Source organism: Anguilla rostrata, chromosome 13 (genome assembly GCF_018555375.3).
Source record: "Anguilla rostrata isolate EN2019 chromosome 13, ASM1855537v3, whole genome shotgun sequence".
Lineage (NCBI taxonomy): Eukaryota > Metazoa > Chordata > Actinopteri > Anguilliformes > Anguillidae > Anguilla > Anguilla rostrata.
The window spans coordinates 20,879,525-20,903,065 of NC_057945.1; the positions used below are offsets into that span (position 1 = coordinate 20,879,525).

Consider the following 23,541-nt stretch of genomic DNA (forward strand, 5'->3'; position numbering starts at 1 on the left):
TCCATCAGCGCAGATGTACCCCCAACCAAGGCCACGCACACACTGCCAGTTTTCGCGAGTGACAACCGTACTAACTGATGACAGTGAATACGGTAGTCACTCCCTGTAAACTGCACATTTAACGACAGAGCGAGTGAATTCATTATTTAGGTATGTACAAGTAACAGAAGTCACTCTCCTCTCCTGCTCTCGAGAATACTTGTAACCATAGCAACGTATACTTTGGACGAAGATGGTGGAAAGCTTTTTTGACAGCTCCGTGAGTTTGTCCGGTAGCGGTGCGGTACACTGTACGGATGAAGATAATTTTTTTCCGTTCCCGACAGGACATTATTTTGTTAAACGAACTGTTTTTAAATAATCTGCTCATGGTAACCGTTGTTTGGTACGAGTACGCCGCTTGCATGAACGTAGTGTGCACCATTTATCGTTGCCGGTTTGTTATCAACTACAAGAGATGTGCTACTGTACACCTGTTCACCATCAATAATGCACCGCATATAACTCACACGTCATTCTGATCGGTAACACTGAATATCTTGTATTTCAATAATGAAATCAACGCAATGTTGGAGTTTCTACTAACCGTTGTGTTTACCCCTGCTGTTCCGTATTCAAACTTGAATGACGTAAGCCGACTGTCGTGATTCGGTGTAACTTTATTGGAAGCACAGGACAATGACATTGGCAATTGCAGACGGGGGAGACCGTCATGGGTATTTTTGTAATATTTGTGGGTATTTAATTAGTTTAATTAAGTTTTAATTAGTTTGATTATTACTATATAGTTGTAACTAATAAAATATATATGATGATTTCATTGAGTAAAATGTAATGTTATTTTTTCTATGAGATATTTGAATTTTTTGGGGGGTGGAAATGGTACAGCCTAGCTAGCTAATGTACATCAGTACAAATTATTTAAGTCATTTGCTGTCAGTGTGTTGCCGCCGGTGATATATGGGCATGAATCAGGTATAATTGATGTTCTGATTTTGTTGTTTTGTGTATATATGTTTGTTTATAAGTTATGTGGCACTCTGTAAATAAAACACCCCACTTGTGTTGCACAAGTTTTAGCCTCTCCAGTTTCACTGTAAAATCCACCGCCTTGAACATCTTTTTCTAACAATCATTGAGGGCAGTTATAGAGAAGCCTAGCCGCATCTTCCCTGGCTCTAAAACAGTGATATCCACCTTGCTGCCAAGAAAGGATTTCCACCCTGTCACAATAAATAAAATCAATGACAGCATCCCAAGGGACTGTGCTACAGAACAAACACACAAGCCCCCAGCCCTATGAGATCAGCGAGACGCACCCCAGCACCAGGACACAGAGCACCACCAGGGAGATGCCCTCCAGCACCAGGACACAGAGCACCACCAGGGAGATGCCCTCCAGCACCAGGACACAGAGCACCACCAGGGAGATGCCCTCCAGCACCAGGACACAGAGCACCAGGGGACGCACCTTGAAATAGCAAACAAAAACAAAAAAATCTAGCAGTTACATCTAACATTACTGTCTGCATTATAGTTTGTCATTAAACTTGTAGGCTGTGTGGGGTTTGGATTTGGTTATTTATTTATTCATTCATATATATTTTTTTATTATATACATATATGAACATGTATGTGTATGTATACGTGTACATATATGTGTATATGTGTATGTATATGTATGTATATATATATATATATGAGTGTGTGTACGTTCATGTGTATATGTATATATATATATATATATATATATATTGTTTTCCTCTTTAAATATATTTTATTCCCCTGTATTAATTATATGTCTTAAATACCATTGTTAATTGGTTAATTGTGAATTGGTTTGGTAATATTGTTGATATACAGTCATGCCAATAAAACTTTGAATAGAGAGAGAGAGTGAGCATGTCAGTGTGGTATATGTGACGAAATACAGGAAGTGATGGTAACAGAAAAAAGGAACATGACGGGTGTTTACTGAAGGCCCCTGTCCCCCTGCTCCCTCTTCAGAAAAAGGACCTTGACATCTACAGCTTCCACATCAAGTCTGCAGTCAGCAGCCGCTATGCCATGACTGTCATTACCAGCCGAGTTGCCAACCGCGCCAACAAGTCCCAGGAGGTGCTCTTCCATGTGGAGCTGCCCAAAAATGCCTTCATCAGCAAGTTTAGCATGTGAGTCCCTTCTGGTAATGTAGAGAATGTTAATGCTGATATTGATAAAGTTGGTGTCGATACTGATGATGTATGAATTGATATAGACTATGCTGATGCTGAGGTTGGTGTTGATATTGATGATGTTGTCAGCGCTGGTGACACTGGTGTGATGTTGATGCTATCAGCGAATGGCATATCTGGCGTGTGTGTGTGCAGGAATATGGATGGGCGTGTCTATGACGGGGTGGTGAAGAAGAAGGAGGAGGCACAGTCACAGTACACAGAGGCTGTCTCCCGTGGTCAGAGTGCTGGGCTCATCAGGTATGGCATACCTATAGTATGGATACCAGGGCTGGTCTTTGTATGGCTATGTCAGTGTCATCCCAGTTCAGTAACGCTGTGTGTATATGTGTGTATGTGTGTATGTATGTATGTGTACGTGTTTGTGAGACAGTGCGGTAGGCCGGACTCTTGAGGAGTTCCAGACCTCAGTGACAGTGGCAGCCCACAGTAAAGTGACATTTGAGCTGACCTATGAGGAACTGCTAAAGCGGAGACTGGGCCAGTATGAGCTGCTTATCAAAGCCCGCCCCACTCAAGTTGTCAAAGACTTCAAGGTGAGGAAACGAGAGGGGGGGGTGAGAAAGAGAGAGAGATAGTGAGAGACTGAGAGAGAGAAAGAGAAAGCTCTGATCTGTTGATTACCGTCTCTCTCAGAATGTATGATGGTTTGAGGTGCAGTATGGAGCACTAAGATTTCTGCAGAGAGCAATAAGTGGCACCTGCAAAGGTATGTTCCTAGATTTTCCTCCACCATCTTTAATTTGCATGATATTCTCCTACTGACCCCTATTCCAGATTGAGGTGAGAGTTTTTGAGCAGCAGGGCATCGCGTTCCTGAAAACCCAGGGCTCTCTGATCGCCGAGGGTCGGTCCAGTGCCCTGAACACCACTGTGTCAGAGAAAGAGGTAATGTCCCTACTACTGTATTATCAGCTGTACACATAGTGTAGCTGTCAAGTTTCAAGTTTATTTATATTTATATAGCACCTTTCATGCAAAAAGCAGCTCAAAGTGCTGTACAAAAACATATCTAAGCAGATCAATAAGAGCATTCTATAAAAGCACACAAAACTATACACCAAAGACTACAATAAGAATAGAAAAGAAAAACCAAAACAACAAAACAAATAGAATCAATACTATGATAATAAAAAGAATGTGGGAGCTGGGGTTGAGTTGCGTAGTCTCTATTTAAAAGCTAAATTAAACAGATATGTTTTTAGATCCTTTCTAAAAATTTCAAATGATTGTGACATGCGAATAGAGGGCGGTATGCTGTTCCACGCTATAGGGGCGTAAGAGGAGAAAGAGGCTTCACCAACATTCTTTTTGGTCTTTGGTACAGTCAAAAGGCTGGCCTCAGAGGACCTGAGTGTGCACGCAGGGACATAAGGTGTTAGACAGTCTGTAAGATAGGAGGTTGCTAAGCCATTCAATGATCTGTAGACCAAACAGAGAATTTTAAAATGTATTCTGAACGGAACCGGGAGCCAATGTAATTTAAATGGTACAGGAGCAATGTGTTCATTTTTCCTAGTCTTAGTCAGAACCCTGGCAGCAGCATTCTGGACAGTCTGCAGCCTGGCAATAGCTGTTTTAGGAAGGCCTGTGTATAAAGAATTACAGTAGTCCAGACGACTTGACACAAACACATGAACCAGCTTCTCGGCGTCCTGAAGAGACAGGAGAGGCCTGACTTTAGCAGGGAAGGGGATGGGGGGACGGGGGGGGGGGAGCCATTGTGTATCCTGTTTTTCATTTCAACCATAACTTCAACCTCTGGATTCTAACAAGCCATGAATTACTTTTAATTACACCTGTTAGATGTCTATTGAAGATAGGTCCTACATACTGAAATTGTTTCACCAAATATTGCTATCTGTATAAAGGGGTTATATGTAAAAATAAAAACAAAAAGATTTTGGACAAGAGCATCTGCTAAATTTAAATAACAATGTATTGCTGTTCATTCAGGCATTGGTGCAGTTCACTCCCTCCCTGGAACAACAGTGCCCCAGCTGTGGGGATGCAGGACTTAATGGAGATCTGCTTCTCACCTATGATGTCAACAGGCCCCAGTCAAAGGGAGAAATACAGGTATGAACAGGACTACATTTTTGAGTGATGGCAGTTATTTTCAGCAGGGCCACATTTGAGTCATGATATTCATGTGGGCAAAATCACATGTATGGGCAGGGCAGCAGGCTTAAGTGGCAATGTTTGTATGCAAGTGGGATCACAGGCATCGGCAATGAATTTAATTCAAAAAAACTTCATCTCTCCCTCTCTGTCTCATTCTCTCCCTCTCTCTCTCTCTCTCCCTTTCTCTCAGGTGTCTCGGGGATACTTTGTCCATTACTTTGCTCCCACTGGCCTCCCTCGCATTCCCAAAAATGTAGTGTTCATTATCGACCAGAGTGGCTCCATGCATGGCCGCAAGATAGAACAGGTATGTGTGTGTGTGTGTGTGTGTGTGTGTGTGAGAGAGAGAGAGAGAGAGAGAGAGAGAGAGAGATTGTGTGTGTGTGTGAGAGAGAGAGAGAGATTGTGAGCATATGTTTGTGTGTGTGTGTCAGATAGAGAGAGAGAGAGAGAGAGAGAGAGATTGTATGTGTGTGTGTTGAGTACTCTGTAGAGTAAGAACATTAGTCTTATGTGTGTACAGTGAGTGCATGAGCGTTAGAGTGACATGACGTGTAGAGTGCAAAAGCATTGTTTTTGTCTAACAGACTCGTGAGGCACTGCTGAAGATTCTGGGAGACATACCTGAAGAGGATCATTTTGGCCTGATCACTTTTGATAATCAGGTGTTCCCCTGGAAAACTGACCTGGTCCCAGCCACCTCTGACTACCTGTCTGCTGCCCGCACCTTTGTCAAGGGCATCATGGACAGAGGCTGTAAGGCTGAATCCCCGCTCTGTCCCCCTGAGCAAAAATATCAAATACATCTGTGGGAGATTTCAATACCAATATCAGAGTGGGAGTCATTTCCTTTTCAATTCAGCCATTCAATTCAAATCAATTCATTCAATTTATTTGAAAACAGAATTTCAATTAATTTCTTACATTAACTGATTTTAATGGAGCTGATACATACTATGATTCATACAATTGTTCAACAAAATAATATGTTCATAATGAAATAGCCACGTGTTTATAGCGCAATTCTTCAATGTGCATTAGGGAAATTCATCTATATGTATAACATTGGTTTGACTTATCTGCTTACTGCTTCTTTTCAGCGACGGACATAAACGAAGCGCTGCTGCAGGGGGTGCAAATGCTGAACCGCTTCAAAGAGACCCACCCTCAAAAGGATACTGCCTCCATCCTCATACTGCTCACCGATGGAGACCCCACCTCTGGTACCAAGCATGGCACATTTTTATTTTGTGGATCTGTGTATATCCCTCTAGATCTGTTTTTGAACTATTTATATCAGTGTAAATCTGTTTGAATTTATTTAGATCTACATTTGTTTGGATCTACTTGGGTCTGTTTAAGACCATATGAGCAGTATCTGGATTTGTTTACAGTAGATCTGTTTAAATCCATTTATATTTGTCTGGATCTTTATATCCTAATGATTTTTTTAATCTCAGGTCTGAGTACATTTGTTTTGACCTGTTTGGATGTGCGTATGTTTGTTTTGAACTGCAGAGATTAGACCCCAGATTGAAATACAGTACTTGTACTCAAGATGCTGGTTACATTTCTGCAGATTGTTTGGAATATTAGTAAAAAAAAGATATTTTGTTTTAAAAAGACCAATAATCTGCATTCTTCTAGCGTCTTAAGTATTTCAATTTAATTATTTGACCCTGGCATAAATCTGTCATACTTTGTTTGGAACTGGGTGGGTTTGTTTGGACCCAGACTGATCCAGAGGTATGGGGCTGTGTGGTCCTGAGCTAGTCACCGTGGTTTTTTTCTGGGGCAGGAGTGACCAACCTGAAGCAGATCCAGACCAACGTGAAGGAAGCTATCGGGAAGAAATACACACTCTACTGTCTGGGCTTCGGTTTTGACGTCAACTATGAGTTCCTGGAAAAGATGGCACTGGAGAATGAGGGTGTAGCCAGGAGAATCTACTCTGACTCAGATGCAGCCCTGCAGCTGCAGGTATGGCCATCTGGGGAGTATTCCTTATGGTAATGTTTTCAACCAGGAATGTAACTGTGCAGAACATCTGGTTGCAGAATGTTGCAGGTATGGCAACTGACAGGGTAATCCTGAGAGGTCACCTGTTACATACTTTAACTAATGCACCAATTACATGTCACCAATACTGTCACCAGTTACATACTGCAACTAATGCAGCAAACCCTGCAGAATGACAGAAGCTTTATTTTTTTGTCTCAAAGTCCCAAACATATCTGCCATTGTCCCATTGAGTATTTGTTCTGAATCCACAATCAACTTCAATTCACTCAAATTTTTCCTTGTTCCCCTTTGTGGTTCAAATTTCAAGGAAACCCTTGAGATCTTTGCATTCATTTTATTTACAACTTATTCCCTTATTTCCTACTCCTTATTTTAAAGTATATATTTTGTAATGCCATCTGAAACAGTAATGAATGGATTGGCCACCCCCCCCCCCCCCCCAATTAAACCTTTGCAACAAAGTCATGAGACTTCTTATCAGCATGGCCACAATAGGCGATGAGTGAGTAACTGAGTGGACATGAGCCCAGTCTTTGTCCCCCAGGGGTTCTATGAGGAAGTGGCCACACCTCTCTTGCTGAACATTCGGCTGAACTACACCGGTGTGTCCAACCTCACCCAAACCCAGTTTGCCCAGTATTACAACGGTTCCGAGATTGTGGTCTGCGGTCTGGTCACAGACAACGACTTGGAAGCACTCACAGCAGAGGTCAAGGCTAACACGGTGAGGTCACTTCCTTCCTGCAGGTTGACATTCAATAAACAAAGCTAAGAATTATGTACATTTACTGTGAGCTCCATAATGTTTGGAACAGAGTCATTTTTATTCTTGATTTGGCTCTGTGCTCCACAATTTTAGATTCGTAATCAAACAATGTGGTTCACATGTGGTTAAAGTGCACATTCCAAGCTGTATTCCCAAGGGTATTTTTTATGCATTTTTTTTTCATCATATAGAAATTAGAGCACTTTTTAAACATAGCCCCCATTACAGGACACCATTATGTTTTGGACATATTTAAGTCATGTAAATGAAAATAGTCATGTCTAGTAGAGTGTGTATTTCTTCCCGATAGCTTCCTTCACGTTGGTCTGGATCTGCTTCAGGTTGGTCACTCCTGCATGCAATGACTGCTTGAAGTCTGTGGCCAAAGTGTGTGAAACAAAAATGTATGCAAATATATTTTAATAATAGCTGAGAATCTGCACATTAACCACATTTAAATGGTTTGATCACAAATGTAAAATTATGCAGAACAGATCCAAATCAAGAAAAAATGTTTTTGTGCCAAACAATATGGAGTTCATGGTATGTGCCAAGTGCACACTTCTGTATGCATCCCCTCTTACCCCACTACATTTACAAAACAAATGTCATAAGAATTAACCCAATGGTTATATGAACTGAAGTCAAGTTTCTAAGTGTTAAAGGACAGACTCCATTTGCAGAAGGATGAGGCGGTTGTATTCCGGGCCACCTTGGAGGACCAAAAGGCCATGTCTGAGATTATGGACTTATACATCTTTGAGATGTATGTCCAGAGACTGTGGGCCTATCTCACCGTGCAGCAGCACTTGGAGAAAATGTGAGTTACCCTGCATTAGTGCATCTTCTCTAACTGTACAGTTACTGCATGTGTTCTCTAACTGTACACTTCATTTATATGTTATCTAACTGCAGTGTTATACACACATACACAAAAAACAGGGGGTAAGTGTGTTAAAAGTTGGTTAAATGCTGTCTAGGTGTTCAGTTGAAAACCCTACATTTGGCTGAAAAGTGAGTTTTCTAGCCAACTAAGATGTAGCCATGCTATATCCAGACAAAACCTGAGCTATATTGGGGTTAACCTTTTCTGTTTATGTCAAAACGTCTCTCAACATATATTTTCATCCCACTAGGCGTCTAAGATTCTGGCTTTTGTTCACTGGGTATTCACAATAACACATATGTATACATGTATGTGTGTGCATGTATATGTATATTGTTAATTTATGTGTGCATATACAGACGGGTGACAAATTAAAGGAAAAGCCTGAATAAATGAGTGGAGAAATATAATGAATGCAGATGCTTCCCAACAGAGTGGGGAAATCTTGTCTTTATGCAATACAAAGCTAAGTTTGATGCGTCCTGTGTCTGTATTATGGCCGATTATCGCGCTGTCACAACTGGGATGAACAATTGGTTGGCCAAGGGGCAGGGGGAGGGGGGGATGCAGGTGAGGGGGGCCACAGGGATGATTTTGTCCCAGGCCTGGGCATTATGCAGGGCAGCCTTGTGTGTATGTGTGTGTGTATAACTGTGTGTGTTTTACTGGCTGCAGGCTATTGTTGACAGGAGATGAGAAGTCTCATATGAAAGAGCAGGCCCTGGCCCTGGCTCTGAAGTACAGCTTTGTGACTCCCCTCACGTCCATGGTAGTCACCAAGCCTGAGGGTGAACAGCAGGTGGCCCACAAACCCAAGGAGGGCAAGGAGGGCCAAGGGGGATCTTTCCTCAACCAGAGAATTTCAGGTTAGTGCCAAGCAGCCAGAGATTGAGAGAACCTACAACAGTCAGGCCAGGAGCCACACCTTGGTGAACAACCACAGCCCAGTGATTATCCACACCCCCATAAGTAGCACTAAGGAGAGAAAGCTCTCCAGGACACCCCAGGTCTGCATAGAGATGAGATCTGAAACATGGCTTAATTGCCCCAAGGATGTTTCATGTCATGTTTGTGTAGCGGAGTGCTGGAAGAGGGGCAACAGATAGAAAGAAAACAGATACATTTCTATGGTCACACAAATTATATTGTCTGTTTCTCAAAGGTGATAATCTAAAAACTAGTTATCCAACAGTAACCATGCCCCAGTGGTTAGACACACTTCAGTAGATTCAAAGCAGGATATCAATAGTCAAAAATGCACTGAAAAATGTTACTGAAGGAATAAAGAGCCAATGAAACAATAAGATTTTAACTGAAACAGGCATGCCTGCATTCTTTTAAGTCTTATTGTTTTATACATTCTTCACATAGATACAGATGATCACTGAACTTGGTGGACAGCGTCTGTGAGGGCAAAGCTAACGCTGGCATTTAAAAATTTCTCATCACAAAGGGATATGCAATCAAAGATTAAAGTTAAAAGAAATGGGATTTGCTGAGTTTTGACTCAATGTGTGAATCTTTGAGATTTGAAATGTTAAACACATTTTTAACCTCAAGCGCATACATAATTTGGTATTTTACTGTCCAAAAGTGACAAAACCATAACAAGCTGATGAAAAAACATCTTGTGTTAAATATACTGTATGTTGGACATACTTTGCACCATGGTTTAAATTTTAGGGGCATGTTAGTTTTTGTTAGAAGCATTGGGAAATACCCAAATTAAAAGTGAGAGCAGTTATATTACATTTAACTTTTAAAAAGTTTTAAATAAATTCATAATTCAACTAATTAACTAACTGTGGTCTTCAATCAATACGTTAAGTAGAATTAGGTGTCTTACTGCTGGGCTCAAACAAAAACCTGCTTTATATGGATGCATTTTTTAATATAGTGCAGTGATACTCCTGGTCCTGTAGAGCCACAGAGTCTGCTGGTTTTGGTTTTTTCCTTAAGATCAGGGACTGATTCAGACTCAAGAAACCAGGTGACCTGAATTACCTGTGTAATCAGCGGCTTTATTTTATCACATGCTGTGTAACTCAAGTGCTGAGTAGCAACATAAGCCGGCAGACCCTGCGGCTCTCCAGGACGAGAAGTGAGGATCACTGGCTCAAAGACATGCTTTTAGCATTATTTAATCCATCCTTGTCCACTTTCCTTCCTGACCCTTAACTGTGCTGTTCGGGTGCCTGTGAAGACCCCTGAAGGATAACCATTGAAATATAAGTTTAAATCCCTGCAGGTCACATGGGGAGACACTGGTGGCTCTATTTATCAAAAAAATGAAATTGTTGTGTCAATATTAATTACCAATTTTGATTGAATCCAGGCGGCTTATCTTCACCTCCTATGTTCGTGGTGCAGCCAGGGTTGCCAGGTAAATTAATCTTTTAAAGCCATAGATTGGTGAAAATCTTTTAACAAGAAAATTTGCTATAGCATGCTAGCTTGCTGGGATTGCTAGCCAGGCAAGTGCAGACACCCCCCTGCAGGGTTAAACCTAATGGGGTTGTTAGCTTGTTTTCAGGAGACTTAATTAACCATAATTGATTGGATGTGTTCAACTCAGACCAGATCTTTATAAATATATTAACCTCAACTTTAGGCTACATGGTGACACATGACTGATACAGCACTATAATGTACAATCTTCTGATAGATTTTCACTGACATAGGTAGGCCACTAACATATAAATGTCATCAAAAATATATTAGACTGCATCATAACAGGGAATTGTATTGAGCTGCCTTACTTTGTTAACTTTTAAAGCTATTAAGACTGTTAGGTGTACCCTGCATTACATTTAACCCCCCTACCTTGGGGTTAAATGTAACATTTCTCTCTTGGTACTTTTCCATTACTTTGCTGGTGAATGGTATGTCCAATAAATTTCATTGTGGTGCATAATCGTAGCCAAGGGATGCAGGTTGTTTGTATTTAAAATGATTCATCTATCTCTAGTAATATTTTCAGAATTGAGACAAATACGAAAACTGTTAATTTCTACACTTTCCCCTGTGTGGCCAAAACTGTGTTTCCTGGTAGGAAAACTGGAACAACAACCCCTTATTTTAGCTAAAACACTTTCTTTCCAAATATTGCTCCCAAAAAATGCAGTTATTTTACCAAAAACAATCACCTCTTTCCTTACATTGTCTGTTTCCTGACTTTTATGATGCTTAAAAGGACAGTTCTGAAAATTAAATATGCTATCTGAAAATAAATTTTAAAAAAGGTAAATGTTTTATGTAGTGGCTTACTAAATGTTTCATATCTGCCTAAATGTTTGAAATATTTACTAAATATCGAAAACCACTAAATAAAATAATGAACTTAAATCTTTTTGTCTTAAGCATATGGTTCATTTTAAATGTTGTAAATTAAATAAGTGGCATTATTGGGGTTAAATAATGAAAAGGTGATATTTTGCTTAAATGTGGGAAAATATATGGTAAAATAACTGAATTTTATCTCAATTAGTACCCATTTAAAATGCATTAAAAGCCAGTCCAAAATCGAATTCAAATCATACCAAACATTTTGTTTCGTCCTGCAGAGCAAACAGTCATGCTTCATTGAGCATGATGAGTTTTGCATAAAATACAGAATACTCAGCATTTATAAAATAGGCAAATGATTGGTTATAACAATTTTGCATATTAGACACTATTCAGAATGAGTTGTGCATTCACTGAGTTTGATTATGGCTTTCTTAGTTTTTTAAGTATCAAGTCTTGCACTACAAACCTCTCTTCTATTTCCTCTGAAGGCCCAATTGGATCTCACCACGCCTATCTAGGTAAATCAATCCTAAAATACAAAATATTTTGATGAAATGTAGGAAATATGTAAGGTAAAATAAATGCATTTTACTTGTTACCACTCTTAAAAATACATTTGCATTAAAGGCCAGTCCAAAATATTATAAAATTAATACCAAACATTTTATGTTTCACCCATCTTTCCATTATTTATAACAAAAGAAAAGTAAAATGCTGGAGATCATTTTGAGGCTCATAAGATTTTGTAAAACTGTCATCTTGCATTGAACATGATAATAGTGTTCCATGTATTAAAAATACAGTTTACTCAGCATATATTAAATAAAAGTTTTATGTGTATTTCCTGAATATGAGTATAGTTTTCATAGTTTTTTTTAAATTTATGGTCTTTTGTCTTGCACTCTGACTGAAAGTCTCTTCTGTTTCTACTTGAAGGACGTCCCCTGCACCACCCAGGTAAATATAATCCTGGCAGATGTTCTTTTGTAAAGGAACTTAAAATATACATGAACATAAGGGCATTCACTTAACAAGATTCTAAAAGTTCTAACAACAATTCAGTTTCCTTTAAACACTTCTGTGGGTGGGTGGGGGGGGGGTTGCATCAGTAACAATACATTAACAAAAAAGCACAGGTTGTACATTGCACAGGTTTGGGCTAAATATGAGGGAAAAGCAATATTTTACTAAAATGTTAGAAAAATGCACTGTAAAACAACTGTTATTTCTTTCCCAATATGAAAATGAATCTGCATTAATAGCCAATCCAAAGTAGTATACAAATAATACCAAACATTTTCTGTTGTGTCCATATTTCCATAATTTATAATAAATGACAAATTCATTACTGGACATCATTTTGAGGCTCATAAGGTCCAGTAAAACCGTCATGCGTTATTGAGCATGATGACAGCGCTGCAAATATTAAAAATACAGTTTACTCAGAACATATTATAGACACATTATTCAACATGACAGTTTTATGTGTATTTCCTAAGTGTGATTGTAGTTTTCAAACTTTTTAAAGCATGGTCATTGGTTTGCATTCTGACTGGAAGCCTCTTTTTCTGTTCTCTCTGAATGCTTAGGCCTTGGAAGTCGGCCTGGCCAAAAAGGTAAATCAATCTTTATATATATATATATATAGAGAGAGAGCATTTATTTAGCAGATGTTCTTATCCAAAGGGACGTAAAATGTAAGCGAATGTATGCTAATATTCAGCATGACAGTTTTATGAGTATTTCCTGAGTGTGATTGTAGTTTTTAAGGTATGGTCCTTTGTTATGCATTCTGACTGAAAGCCTCTTTTTCTGTTCCCTCTGAATGTTTTGCCCTTATAGGTTCATCTGGCCAACGAGGTAATTCAATCTTAATATATATAGCATTTATTTAGCAATGCTCTTATCCAAAGGAACTTAAGATGTAAGGGAATACATGCTATCCCAAAATTATATATCTACAAAATAAGCCTTTAAAGTGTACAGAAACACCAACATTTGGCCTCTGTCTGCTCATTTCACAATATTAAAAAACCTGAATTGCAGTCAAGTGTGAGAACATGATTAAATAAATATAGAATCTTACAAACCTACCCACACATTTGCCCCATTAATGCACTGTATGCTTGTACACACAGGGCCATGCTACTTGAAAGAATTTAGGAAACATTGGGGAGCATTGCTTTGGAATACAGCTTGTTTAATTTGTCTGAGCTAAGATAGGCAATATTGTTGCATGTAACTTGGTACAATTTTGATATCAATACTTGTAATGGCAGACCTAGATTTGAATGAATGACTTATAGACAATGCTTTATATGTGTGAGTAACTTTTGTATGTTGAAAACATGTTTTTCTTTGAATACAGTTTACTTAACATTTAATATACAGATGCAATATTCAGCATGACAGTTTCATGAGTATTTCCTGAGTGTGATTGTAGTTTTCAAAGTTTTTAAGGCATGGTCCTTTGTTTTGCATTCTGGCTGAAAGCTTCTTTTTCTGTTCTCTCTGAATGCTTAGTTTTTATAGGTCTGTCTGCCCCACCAGGTAATTCAATCTTAATATATATAGCATTTATTTAGCAATGTTCTTATCCAAAGGAACTTAAAATGTAAGGGAATGTATGCTATCCCAAAATTATATATCCACAAAAATAAACCTTTAAAGTGTACAGCAACATCAACATGTGGCCTCTGTCTGCCCATTTCACAATATTAAAAGACGTGAACGGTCAAGTGTGAGAACATGATGATAGTTTTGCATATATCAAAATACTATTTACTCAGCATATATTAAATAGACACATTATACAGCATGACAGTTTTATGTGTATTTCTTGAGTGTGATTGTAGTTTTCAAAATTTTTAAGGCATGGTCCTTTGTTTTGCATTTCTTTTTCTGTCCCCTCTGAATGTTTTGCCCTTATAGGTCTGCCTGCCCCACCAGGTAATTCAATCTTAATATATATAGCATTTATTTAGCAATGTTCTTATCCAAAGGAACTTAAAATGTAAGGGAATGTATGCTATCCCAAAATTATATATCCACAAAAATAAACCTTTAAAGTGTACAGCAACATCAACATGTGGCCTCTGTCTGCCCATTTCACAATATTAAAAGACGTGAACGGTCAAGTGTGAGAACATGATGATAGTTTTGCATATATCAAAATACTATTTACTCAGCATATATTAAATAGACACACTATACAGCATGACAGTTTTATGTGTATTTCTTGAGTGTGATTGTAGTTTTCAAAATTTTTAAGGCATGGTCCTTTGTTTTGCATTCTGGCTGAAAGCTTATTTTTCTGTCCCCTCTGAATGTTTTGCCCTTATAGGTCCGCCTGCCCCACCAGGTAATTCAATCTTAATATATATAGCATTTATTTAGCAATGTTCTTATCCAAAGGAACTTAAAATCTAAGCAAATGTATGCTATCTCAAAATTATATATAATTTATATAGCATGACAGTTTTATGTGTATTTCTTGAGTGTGATTATAGTTTTCATAATTTGTCTTTTGCATGGTCTTTTCCCTTGCACACGGACTCTGTACGTCTGTTCCCTGTGAAGGTTTATTTGCACCACAGATGGGCTATCTAGGTAATTCTGTTCTAAAATATGTTGCATTTATTTAGCAGATGTTCTTACCCAAAGGAACTTGTGAAATGTAAGTGAACATAAGGGATTCACCTAACAACAAAATTCAAAAAACAAATCAGTACTTCATGTATACATTTAAATATTGGGGGGGGGGCGCCGCATAATGTTGAGGGGACACATCCCCAGCTTGTTATTGGTTGGGCTTAGGCAGGATGGGGGAGGGTGGTTGTCATCACATTAGCAGATTCTCTTATCCAGAGTGACTTGCACAACTTTTTACATAGGATTTACATTGCATCAATTTACACTGGATATATATATATATGTATATATATATATACTGAAAAGAGGTCAAGTACCTTGCTCAAGGGTCCAATGCAGTGTCCTACCCAGAAATTTAACCTGTGACCTTTACATGTAGGTTGCAAAGATACACTATCGCCGATGCCCATATGCCCAATCATATCTAGTTTAAAAAAGCCTTACCTTTTTAACACTATATTGAATGTGGGTCTTAAATGTAAGGTAAACTTCAATCAGGAATCCCAAGTATTTATAGGTTGGTACCATCTCTTTATTTGTCTTGCATAATATGTATTTGAATCAGAGTTTTGATTTTTTTTTTTAATCTGACAGTTTCACACTAAATTGTCATTAAAAGCAATAGTTTGTGTGAATTTGAAGTTGAAACAGAAGAAACAAAAAAAAAACCCTCATTAAAACAATTCCACATATTGGATCTGTCTGAAACAGTTTCTGAAGTACACAAGGTGATAAGAATTATTTGCAGACATTCATTTAATTGCTTTCCAAAATTTCAAAGGATTATTAAGACTTTCTGTGGTGACAAATATATAGTACTCAGACATAGCTTTTTGAACTGAAAGAGGTACATTTGTTTCTTAAGCACCGATTATAATCGATTCCAGTTGGTTTTAGAATTAGATTTCCATGCTTCAGCCCATACCTCATGTCTCTCATTCTCTCAAGGGACTGTCCCATCCTCATACTCTATATTTTCTCATTGGGGCATGTTTGTTTGTGATTTCAAGAAATTTATTTTGGGAAAAGCTCCAAGCTTTAAAATCTTGCTCTGTAAAATGTTTACAATTTCTTTTTTGAATAAACCAGGGCTTCATCTTGTGTTTCTTAATAACACAATGATCACTTAAATCATTGGAGAAAATGCTAGGGGCTATATATTTGTAAGGGACAGTTGTTAAAATCAAGTCTAAGTGTTCATTTCACATGATACTTTGGGTTAGGGTTTGTCGAAAAAGTTAATAATTTGAGTTAAATTCAGTGTCACAACAGGCGTGAAAATCATCTGAGACCAGCTTTAACCAATCCTAGTTCAGATCACCAACGATAACAATTTCAGTGTACTGATGTCTTGCTCAGGGCTGACGGGGGTCTATAACAACCACAGTTAAATGGCAACCTGTAGATACCTCATGATTCAGAACAAGTATCCCAAATTGTTTAAACACAGACTGAGACAATGGTTTTGCGAATTTGTGGGAAACTTGGTTTTTAAATAAACAGTAATGCCTCCTCCTTTCCTAACCCTAGCCTGAAATGTTGCTCTTTTTTCCTTCAGACCGCCCCGATTATGACTATGGGGTTTCACGTGAGTCACTTCCTTTGCTCGTTTAGAGAAACTATGCAATTAGACACAGCACATTCCCACAGCCATCACACAGCTACATTAATGGAGTATCACAGTGAATCATTCCTGGCATTTTAGCAGATGCTCTTATCCAGAGAGACTTACACTTTTCTTACATAGTCAAACAATAAATCAATAAAATTGTATTTATTAATTATTTATTTCATACAACAGTTGCAGCTCAATGTGCTTTACATAAAATGAAAGAAAATGGAAAGGAATGAGAGCATAAAGGGAGAAATAAATTTAACTTTAAAGACTAAAATTTATAAAAAGCAATTGTAAAGTGTACTGAAAATTACTACATCCATTCAAGTTGAGTGATTAATTTGTTTTAAAATGTGGCCAAACAAATCCAATATTTGTCAACAACAGTTTCGCAGTTTTCCAGCAATACATATTGCATTTATCCTTCAATGAAGTTAAGGACACTGTGTGAGTTATATTTATACCACCAAATGACTCTACAGACCACCAAATCAAAATAATGATTCTCCAGACCACAGAGCTATCACCAAGCTCTATAGACCACCTAGTCAACCAGCTCTAGTCCCAGGTCACAATTTAAAACAAATAATTTAGACAAACAAATCTTACCTCTCACTCATCCTTATCCCATTTAGAATCTTAGTGGAACCTCAATTTACTGGTGCAAACTGATCTAGAGTAATCATAAAATCACAGTGAATCATTCCAGGGATTTAGCACACGCTCTTATCCAGAGTAACAGTGAATCAGATTATTAGTCGAGCAGTTCATCACAGTGTGTCACAGTTTATCGGTGTATTTATGTATGTATATCAATTTATCAGTGTACATTTTTTACTGTATATTATGAAGATGTAATAGTGTATCATAAAATGCTGTAGTGCATTATGTGACTCTCGTCTGAATGAATACTGACGTCTTTGAAATAACATTATGCTATTGGGTTATGCATCATTATGTTGTCGGTGTCATTTGAACAGATAGAGCATTGTAACTTCAACCATCAAATCACATTGATTAGTACCATAGTTTGTCAGGATATATAAAACACATAGCAACAATCCACTAAAAGGTTTAACTTGCATATGTAAGCAGTATCTACTAGGATTCCACATGTAACTCAATATCTTTTTTTTTACATTAGCCATATATTTAGCAATATCCATTTCAACAAAAATACAAGTATAACATAGCAATACTTTTAAAAAGTTTGTCTCAAGGATACAAACTTTGCATCACCAGTACATATTTGTGAGACTACCATGAAGCTGCTAAACCATATTAGTTTAGTCACTAAAGGCACAAATATACAAGCAGCATCTACTTGAATACTTAATAGTACTTAATCTCTGAAGTTATTGACACAAAACTGTCCACACCAAACATCACCAGTACACATTTTTGAATAACAAATACATGTAAAAGGAGCACAAATTTGGCTAAAGTGTGTAAAAGACTGCGATTGCCTGTGCACATAGATATGCCTTTAGACATAGTTATTTGAAAAATCAAATAAAAAAATCTTGCAATACTTAGCTATTTCATTTTAAAGTACTTAACCATCTTCAAGTTTTATTTAAATGGTATATGTATACAGTGTTCTTAATTAATTTCATTGTGTTTTGGTTAATTGTGCCAGTGATTCTTGACCAGTGAGCTGGTGAAGATACAGTCCTTTCATCTGCTATATCCTTCTCCCTCATCCTCATTTCTTGTCCTCCACTCTCTCTTCTGTTTTTAATGGTCTCTCATCTGTTTCATGTATTGGTGTGTATCTGAAATCACTGTGTAGGCATTGTCTAATGTTGTGCAATTTGTGTTTCTCTTCTTTTTTCCAGTTATGGTTACAGATGACAGTACAGAAGATACATTACGAGCAGCAATTGGTACTGTACTAATTACATTAAAAAATTATTTTAAAAGAATATTTAGGCAACCCTATAATTTGTGTGCCTGCATTCATGCAGAAGCACGCTATTGTTATTTTTCGGGCTTATTATTATTATTCTGGACACTTTTTGTATACCTATGTCCTCCTACAGTTCTCATACTGCATATGCCTATCATATATCAAAAAGTGTGGTTTATGTTGCTCTGACTTTTGGTATTTGTACTATTTATAGTATTTAAGATACTTACATTTTTTGAGGGAGAAAATTATGATTGGAATGAATGGCAGAATGTTGACCCTTGATGTCACAATGCCCTCTCCCCTCTAGCAGTTGTATTCAGTTGTATTTTGGTGTTTTATATGCACTGTAGTAGTTTCATTTTTTTAAATACAGTGTAAGGTAATTTCAGTGTTTTATATGCAATGTAACATAGTTTCACTGCTTTATACAAACTCTCCTCTTTCAGTTGTCAGTCCCCAAAAATTCATTTAGTCAGCTAAAAGGCAGCAAGATATAACAATCAGGCAATCTACTTGAATACTTAATTTAAATACTTAATCTCTGAAGTTATTGACACAAAAAGCGCACCACGCCCAGAAACATCCCGGACACATTTTTGAATAACAAATACATGTAGAAGGAGCACAAATTTGGCTAAAGTGTGTAAAGACTGCGATTGCCTGTGCATCATAGATATGCCTTTAGCATAGTTATTTTAAAATATTTTCAAATAAAAAATCTTGCATAGTATGCTTTTCATTTAAATACTTAACCACTCAAGTTATTGACATGGTATATGGTATCAGTGTGTTCCCGTTAATTTAATTTTCATTGTATTTTGGGTTCTGTGGCCAGTGATTCCTTGACCAGTGAGCTGGTGAAGATACAGTCCTTTCATCTGCTATATCCTTCTCCCTCATCCTCATTTCTTGTCCTCCACTCTCTCTTCTGTTTTTAATGGTCTCTCATCTGTTTCATGTATTGGTGTGTATCTGAAATCACTGTGTAGGCATTGTCTAATGTTGTGCAATTTGTGTTTCTCTCCTTTTTTCCAGTTATGGATACAGATGGCATTAGAGATACAGTACCAGCACCAACTGGTACTGTACTAATTACATTAAAAAATTATTTTAAAAATATATTTCGGCAACCTTATAATTTGTGTGCCTGCATTCATGCATAAGCACGCTATTGTTATTCTTCGGGCTTATTATTATTATTCTGGACACTTTTTGTATACCTATGTCCTCCTACAGTTCTCATACTGCATATGCCTATCATATATCAAAAAGTGTGGTTTATGTTGCTCTGACTTTTGGTATTTGTACTATTTATAGTATTTAAGATACTTACATTTTTTGAGGGAGAAAATTATGATTGGAATGAATGGCAGAATGTTGACCCTTGATGTCACAATGCCCTCTCTCCTCTAGCAGTTGTATTCAGTTGTATTTTGGTGTTTTATATGCACTGTAGTAGTTTCATTTTTTTAAATACAGTGTAAGGTAATTTCAGTGTTTTATATGCAATGTAACATAGTTTCACTGCTTTATACAAACTCTCCTCTTTCAGTTGTCAGTCCCCAAAAATTCAGGTTCCTCCTCCCTGCCCTCAGCTCTGGGCCCCTCACGTCCCCCAGGCCTGAAATAATCTGCTTTGACTTGGACGTTCAAGGGGAGCCTATCTTTCGTCTGATGGAGGACAGACCTGCAGGTATGTCTGCTCACCTTGCTGTTTATAGGCTGGGCCAAACAACACCATTGGGAAGCACAGGCTTCTTTAGGGGAATTTGCATGTTGACTGATGCAGAAGTATGGTGGCTCTGAAGTTTAAAGCAAAAAGGAAAACGTAAAAACGTGTCCCGCTGGAATGCAGAAAGAGGCACTGGAGTGCAAAACACAGGTGAAACAAATGCCTCTGAAGTGCAAGTGCAGCATACAAATACAAAAAAGGCTTAATTACGGAAACATGTCATCAACTACGTGATCATTTGCTGCAGACTTGGGGATTTGCCACCGCAGAAGCTTGCTGTTTGATTCAGTAAATGTTGTTGAATTATGCTTCTTTAATTTTAAATGTTAGTTCTACAACCAGGCATTCGGTTCAATCCCCTTAAAACGTTCAGGTAACGTGCTCTTGAACATACCCCAGAACTCGTCATCACGGGACAGGTGAGAGGGACGGGCCAGAAGGGGTTCAGCGCCATCTCTCTTCGCATGGGCCAGGCCTGGCACATGCAGGTCAACACCACTACCATCACACTTGGCACGGACCAATACTCCTGGACCCATAAAAACTCTGCCATTGTTGATAAGGACAGGTACACACTGCACTAAACCACTTTCCACACATGCATGTATACACAAACATAACTGCACACGAGCTCACTCACAAACACTCGTTCGCACACACGACTCGCATACACGTACGCATGTATGAACACATGGAAGCTGTGCTTCAATCCTGCAGTGTATGGATCCATCACACGGACAGGCTGCTGGACATGCGTTGGGCAGAGGTGTCCATCAAAATCCTGCTCCACCAAGAGGGAGGGGATTACTTCTTGTGGCCAGACATCACTGGATCTACTAAAATTTTTACTGGGCTGATAGGTCAGTGAGCCCTAACCCATACCCTTTCTACGAATCCCAACCTCCCCCAGTTTAAGCTAGATAGCCAGTATACTAATGCCCTACCCCATGTTCAGGCTATACACCCCTTCTACTAACTCCCTGACCACTATTCAGTATGCCGTATACCCCCTCTACTAGCGATATATTGAAATATATTATTTGGCGTATTACAGTATATATTTGAATAATACATACAGGTGACAAATTAAAGGAAAAACCTGAATAAATGAGTGGAGAAACATAATAAATGCAGATGCTTTCATGCAGGTGTACTGCATGATACAATCACACAATTAACATCCTATCATGCTCTGTGGCATGTATAAAAATGCTGAGCAGGTTGACCTCGATTTTGGATCAAAATGGCAAGAGGAAAAGATCTAAGAGACTTTGAAAGAGAGTTCATTATTGAGCCACAGGTGGCAGGAGCTTCAGTCACAAAGACCGCTCACCTTGCTAGTTTTTCAATAGGAACAGTGACATCCGCATTTAGATCGACGGGAAAGACATCAGTAAATGGGTCTGAAATTGTGGTCAAAAGCACACATTCGATAACATAAACCCCTCTTTACAAAGACGAATGAACATTTGAGAGTTCAGTGGTGCAAAAACCATTGGCACAGGTCTACAGAGATGTGAAAAAAATTATATGGTCAGATGAATCTTCCTTCACCATATTCTCAGCAAGTGAGTGAGTGCATGTGTGGCATACCAAGATAATGGTACAGGCCTGAATGATTGACCCCTACAGTGAGAGGGTCCAGTGGCTCTGTTATGCTGTGGGGGGAATTTTTCTGGAATGGCTTGTCCCATTAGAGGGAAGAGTCACTGCAATTCAATACAAAGTTATTCTGAGTGATCCCTTTATCTTATGATGAAACATTTCTATCTTGATGGCAGTGGTCTCTTACAGGATGACAATGCCCCCATCCACAGGGCAAAAGGGTCTTGATGAGTATGAAAATTATATGAATCATATGCTATGGCCTTTGCAGTCACCAGATCTCGATCCAATTAAACACCAACATCATCAAAACACCAAATGAGGGGATATCTTTTTAAATAATGGTGTTCTGCCCCTCCAGTAGTTTCAGAGACTTGTAGAATCCATGCCAAGGCACACTGAAGCTGTTCTTGCAGCTTGTGGAGGCCCAACATCTTACTAAGACACTTTGTGTTGGTTTTTCCTTTAATTTGTCACCCGTCTGTTTATAGAGGCACACAAAATATTTCCACAACATTCCAATACATTTTTTCTTAATATAATATTCTCTTGGTTATATCCAGCTAATTCCCAATTAAACTAAAAGGCAAAAATCTGTATATTTGGCAATGTATTTCAGTTTATTTTTCAATATATTTCTTAATGAAAATGACAATATTTGGCACAATTTTCAGCTTTATTTCATGTAAATCAGTGCTATGTCTAAATATCATTGGCATGCATAATTAAAGGCTAAAAATATTATCAAAACTATAGTCCAATCTATTGCCGAAACTCAAGAATGCCAATATATTGGATCTCTATATACTGTATACCCCCTCTGCCAACTCCCTATGTATCCTCTTTACTAACACCTTACACCCCCAAATCAGGCTGTATACCCCCTTTATTAAACCCATGCCCCTGTGTAGTAACAGCTTCATTTGTTCTCTAGATAGAGATTTAAATAGTAAGAACTGTGGTTGTGGTTTATGCAGGATGGCTCCAAGGTGGTCATGTAGAAAAGCATACAGCCCCTATGTCAGCTGATCTCCGCATCCAAGGACTAGTGGTGCCAGCATCCAGGTCAGGTCACATGCTTCATATACATCTTCTCTAACAGTGTGTATGTGTATATGTGTGTGCATGCGTGCATGTGTATATGTGTCCATGCGTGTGTCTACTTTGTAATGACTGGGTGTGTATGTGTGTTCCAGGGACACTGCTGTGGACTATAGAATCCTCTCCATGCCCACTGTGGACTGCTGGCTGTTCCAATATCGATCAGTCCTCCAGGGGAACCTGAGTCACCTTATGCTACCCACACTTTAGAGAACAGTGCATTCTAGGATAGCTGACATTAGCTTATTGCTGTCTGTGATGAGGGCATCTTGCAGAATGATTTTCCTAAACCAGGAAGTAGAAACTAAGCTTTCACACTGTAACACTGCTTTACCAAGATGTTTTTTACTGTCTTATAGCTTGAGAAAAAACACAAAAATGAAATTGTATCTGAAAAAAATGTGTTAATTCAGCTGAAGCAAATGTTTCGAGTAGCTACTATGGTTGAGTTCATGCAAAAAACACAAAATGATTTCTCCACTTGACGAGAGTAGACACGTGTTTTTTCACAGCACATACTAAAGGTTCCTGGTGTTGAATGAATTAGTGTTCCGGATTTTTTTCAGGTTTTGCACATACTGAGTCTACATCTAATACAAACACAT

General features: G+C 38.3%; 1 protein-coding gene across 32 annotated transcripts in view; it reads left to right on the forward strand.

Moving 5' to 3' along the window:
* The window catches only part of LOC135237274 (inter-alpha-trypsin inhibitor heavy chain H3-like), a 25,474-nt gene extending 1,995 nt beyond the window's left edge, over positions 1-23,479 (forward strand). Inside the window, exons 2-30 of one of the 32 annotated variants that reach the window (XM_064304224.1) lie at positions 2,008-2,171; positions 2,370-2,474; positions 2,608-2,770; positions 3,012-3,122; positions 4,191-4,313; positions 4,549-4,665; positions 4,946-5,114; positions 5,459-5,581; positions 6,157-6,338; positions 6,925-7,104; positions 7,830-7,966; positions 8,708-8,898; positions 10,368-10,415; positions 11,809-11,838; positions 12,257-12,277; positions 12,910-12,936; positions 13,163-13,180; positions 13,814-13,870; positions 14,252-14,269; positions 14,664-14,681; positions 14,900-14,929; positions 16,530-16,559; positions 18,425-18,472; positions 19,534-19,578; positions 20,051-20,191; positions 20,630-20,798; positions 20,948-21,090; positions 22,813-22,900; positions 23,032-23,479. In XM_064304224.1, the coding sequence (XP_064160294.1) occupies positions 2,008-2,171; positions 2,370-2,474; positions 2,608-2,770; positions 3,012-3,122; positions 4,191-4,313; positions 4,549-4,665; positions 4,946-5,114; positions 5,459-5,581; positions 6,157-6,338; positions 6,925-7,104; positions 7,830-7,966; positions 8,708-8,898; positions 10,368-10,415; positions 11,809-11,838; positions 12,257-12,277; positions 12,910-12,936; positions 13,163-13,180; positions 13,814-13,870; positions 14,252-14,269; positions 14,664-14,681; positions 14,900-14,929; positions 16,530-16,559; positions 18,425-18,472; positions 19,534-19,578; positions 20,051-20,191; positions 20,630-20,798; positions 20,948-21,090; positions 22,813-22,900; positions 23,032-23,146 (2,811 nt within the window). In that variant the 3' untranslated portion in view covers positions 23,147-23,479. The remainder of the gene's footprint in view (positions 1-2,007; positions 2,172-2,369; positions 2,475-2,607; positions 2,771-3,011; positions 3,123-4,190; positions 4,314-4,548; positions 4,666-4,945; positions 5,115-5,458; positions 5,582-6,156; positions 6,339-6,924; positions 7,105-7,829; positions 7,967-8,707; positions 8,899-10,367; positions 10,416-11,808; positions 11,839-12,256; positions 12,278-12,909; positions 12,937-13,162; positions 13,181-13,813; positions 13,871-14,251; positions 14,270-14,663; positions 14,682-14,899; positions 14,930-16,529; positions 16,560-18,424; positions 18,473-19,533; positions 19,579-20,050; positions 20,192-20,629; positions 20,799-20,947; positions 21,091-22,812; positions 22,901-23,031) is intronic. The other 31 variants (XM_064304226.1, XM_064304233.1, XM_064304227.1 and 28 more) reach the window with 31 other exon arrangements.
* Positions 23,480-23,541: the final 62 nt, after the last annotated feature.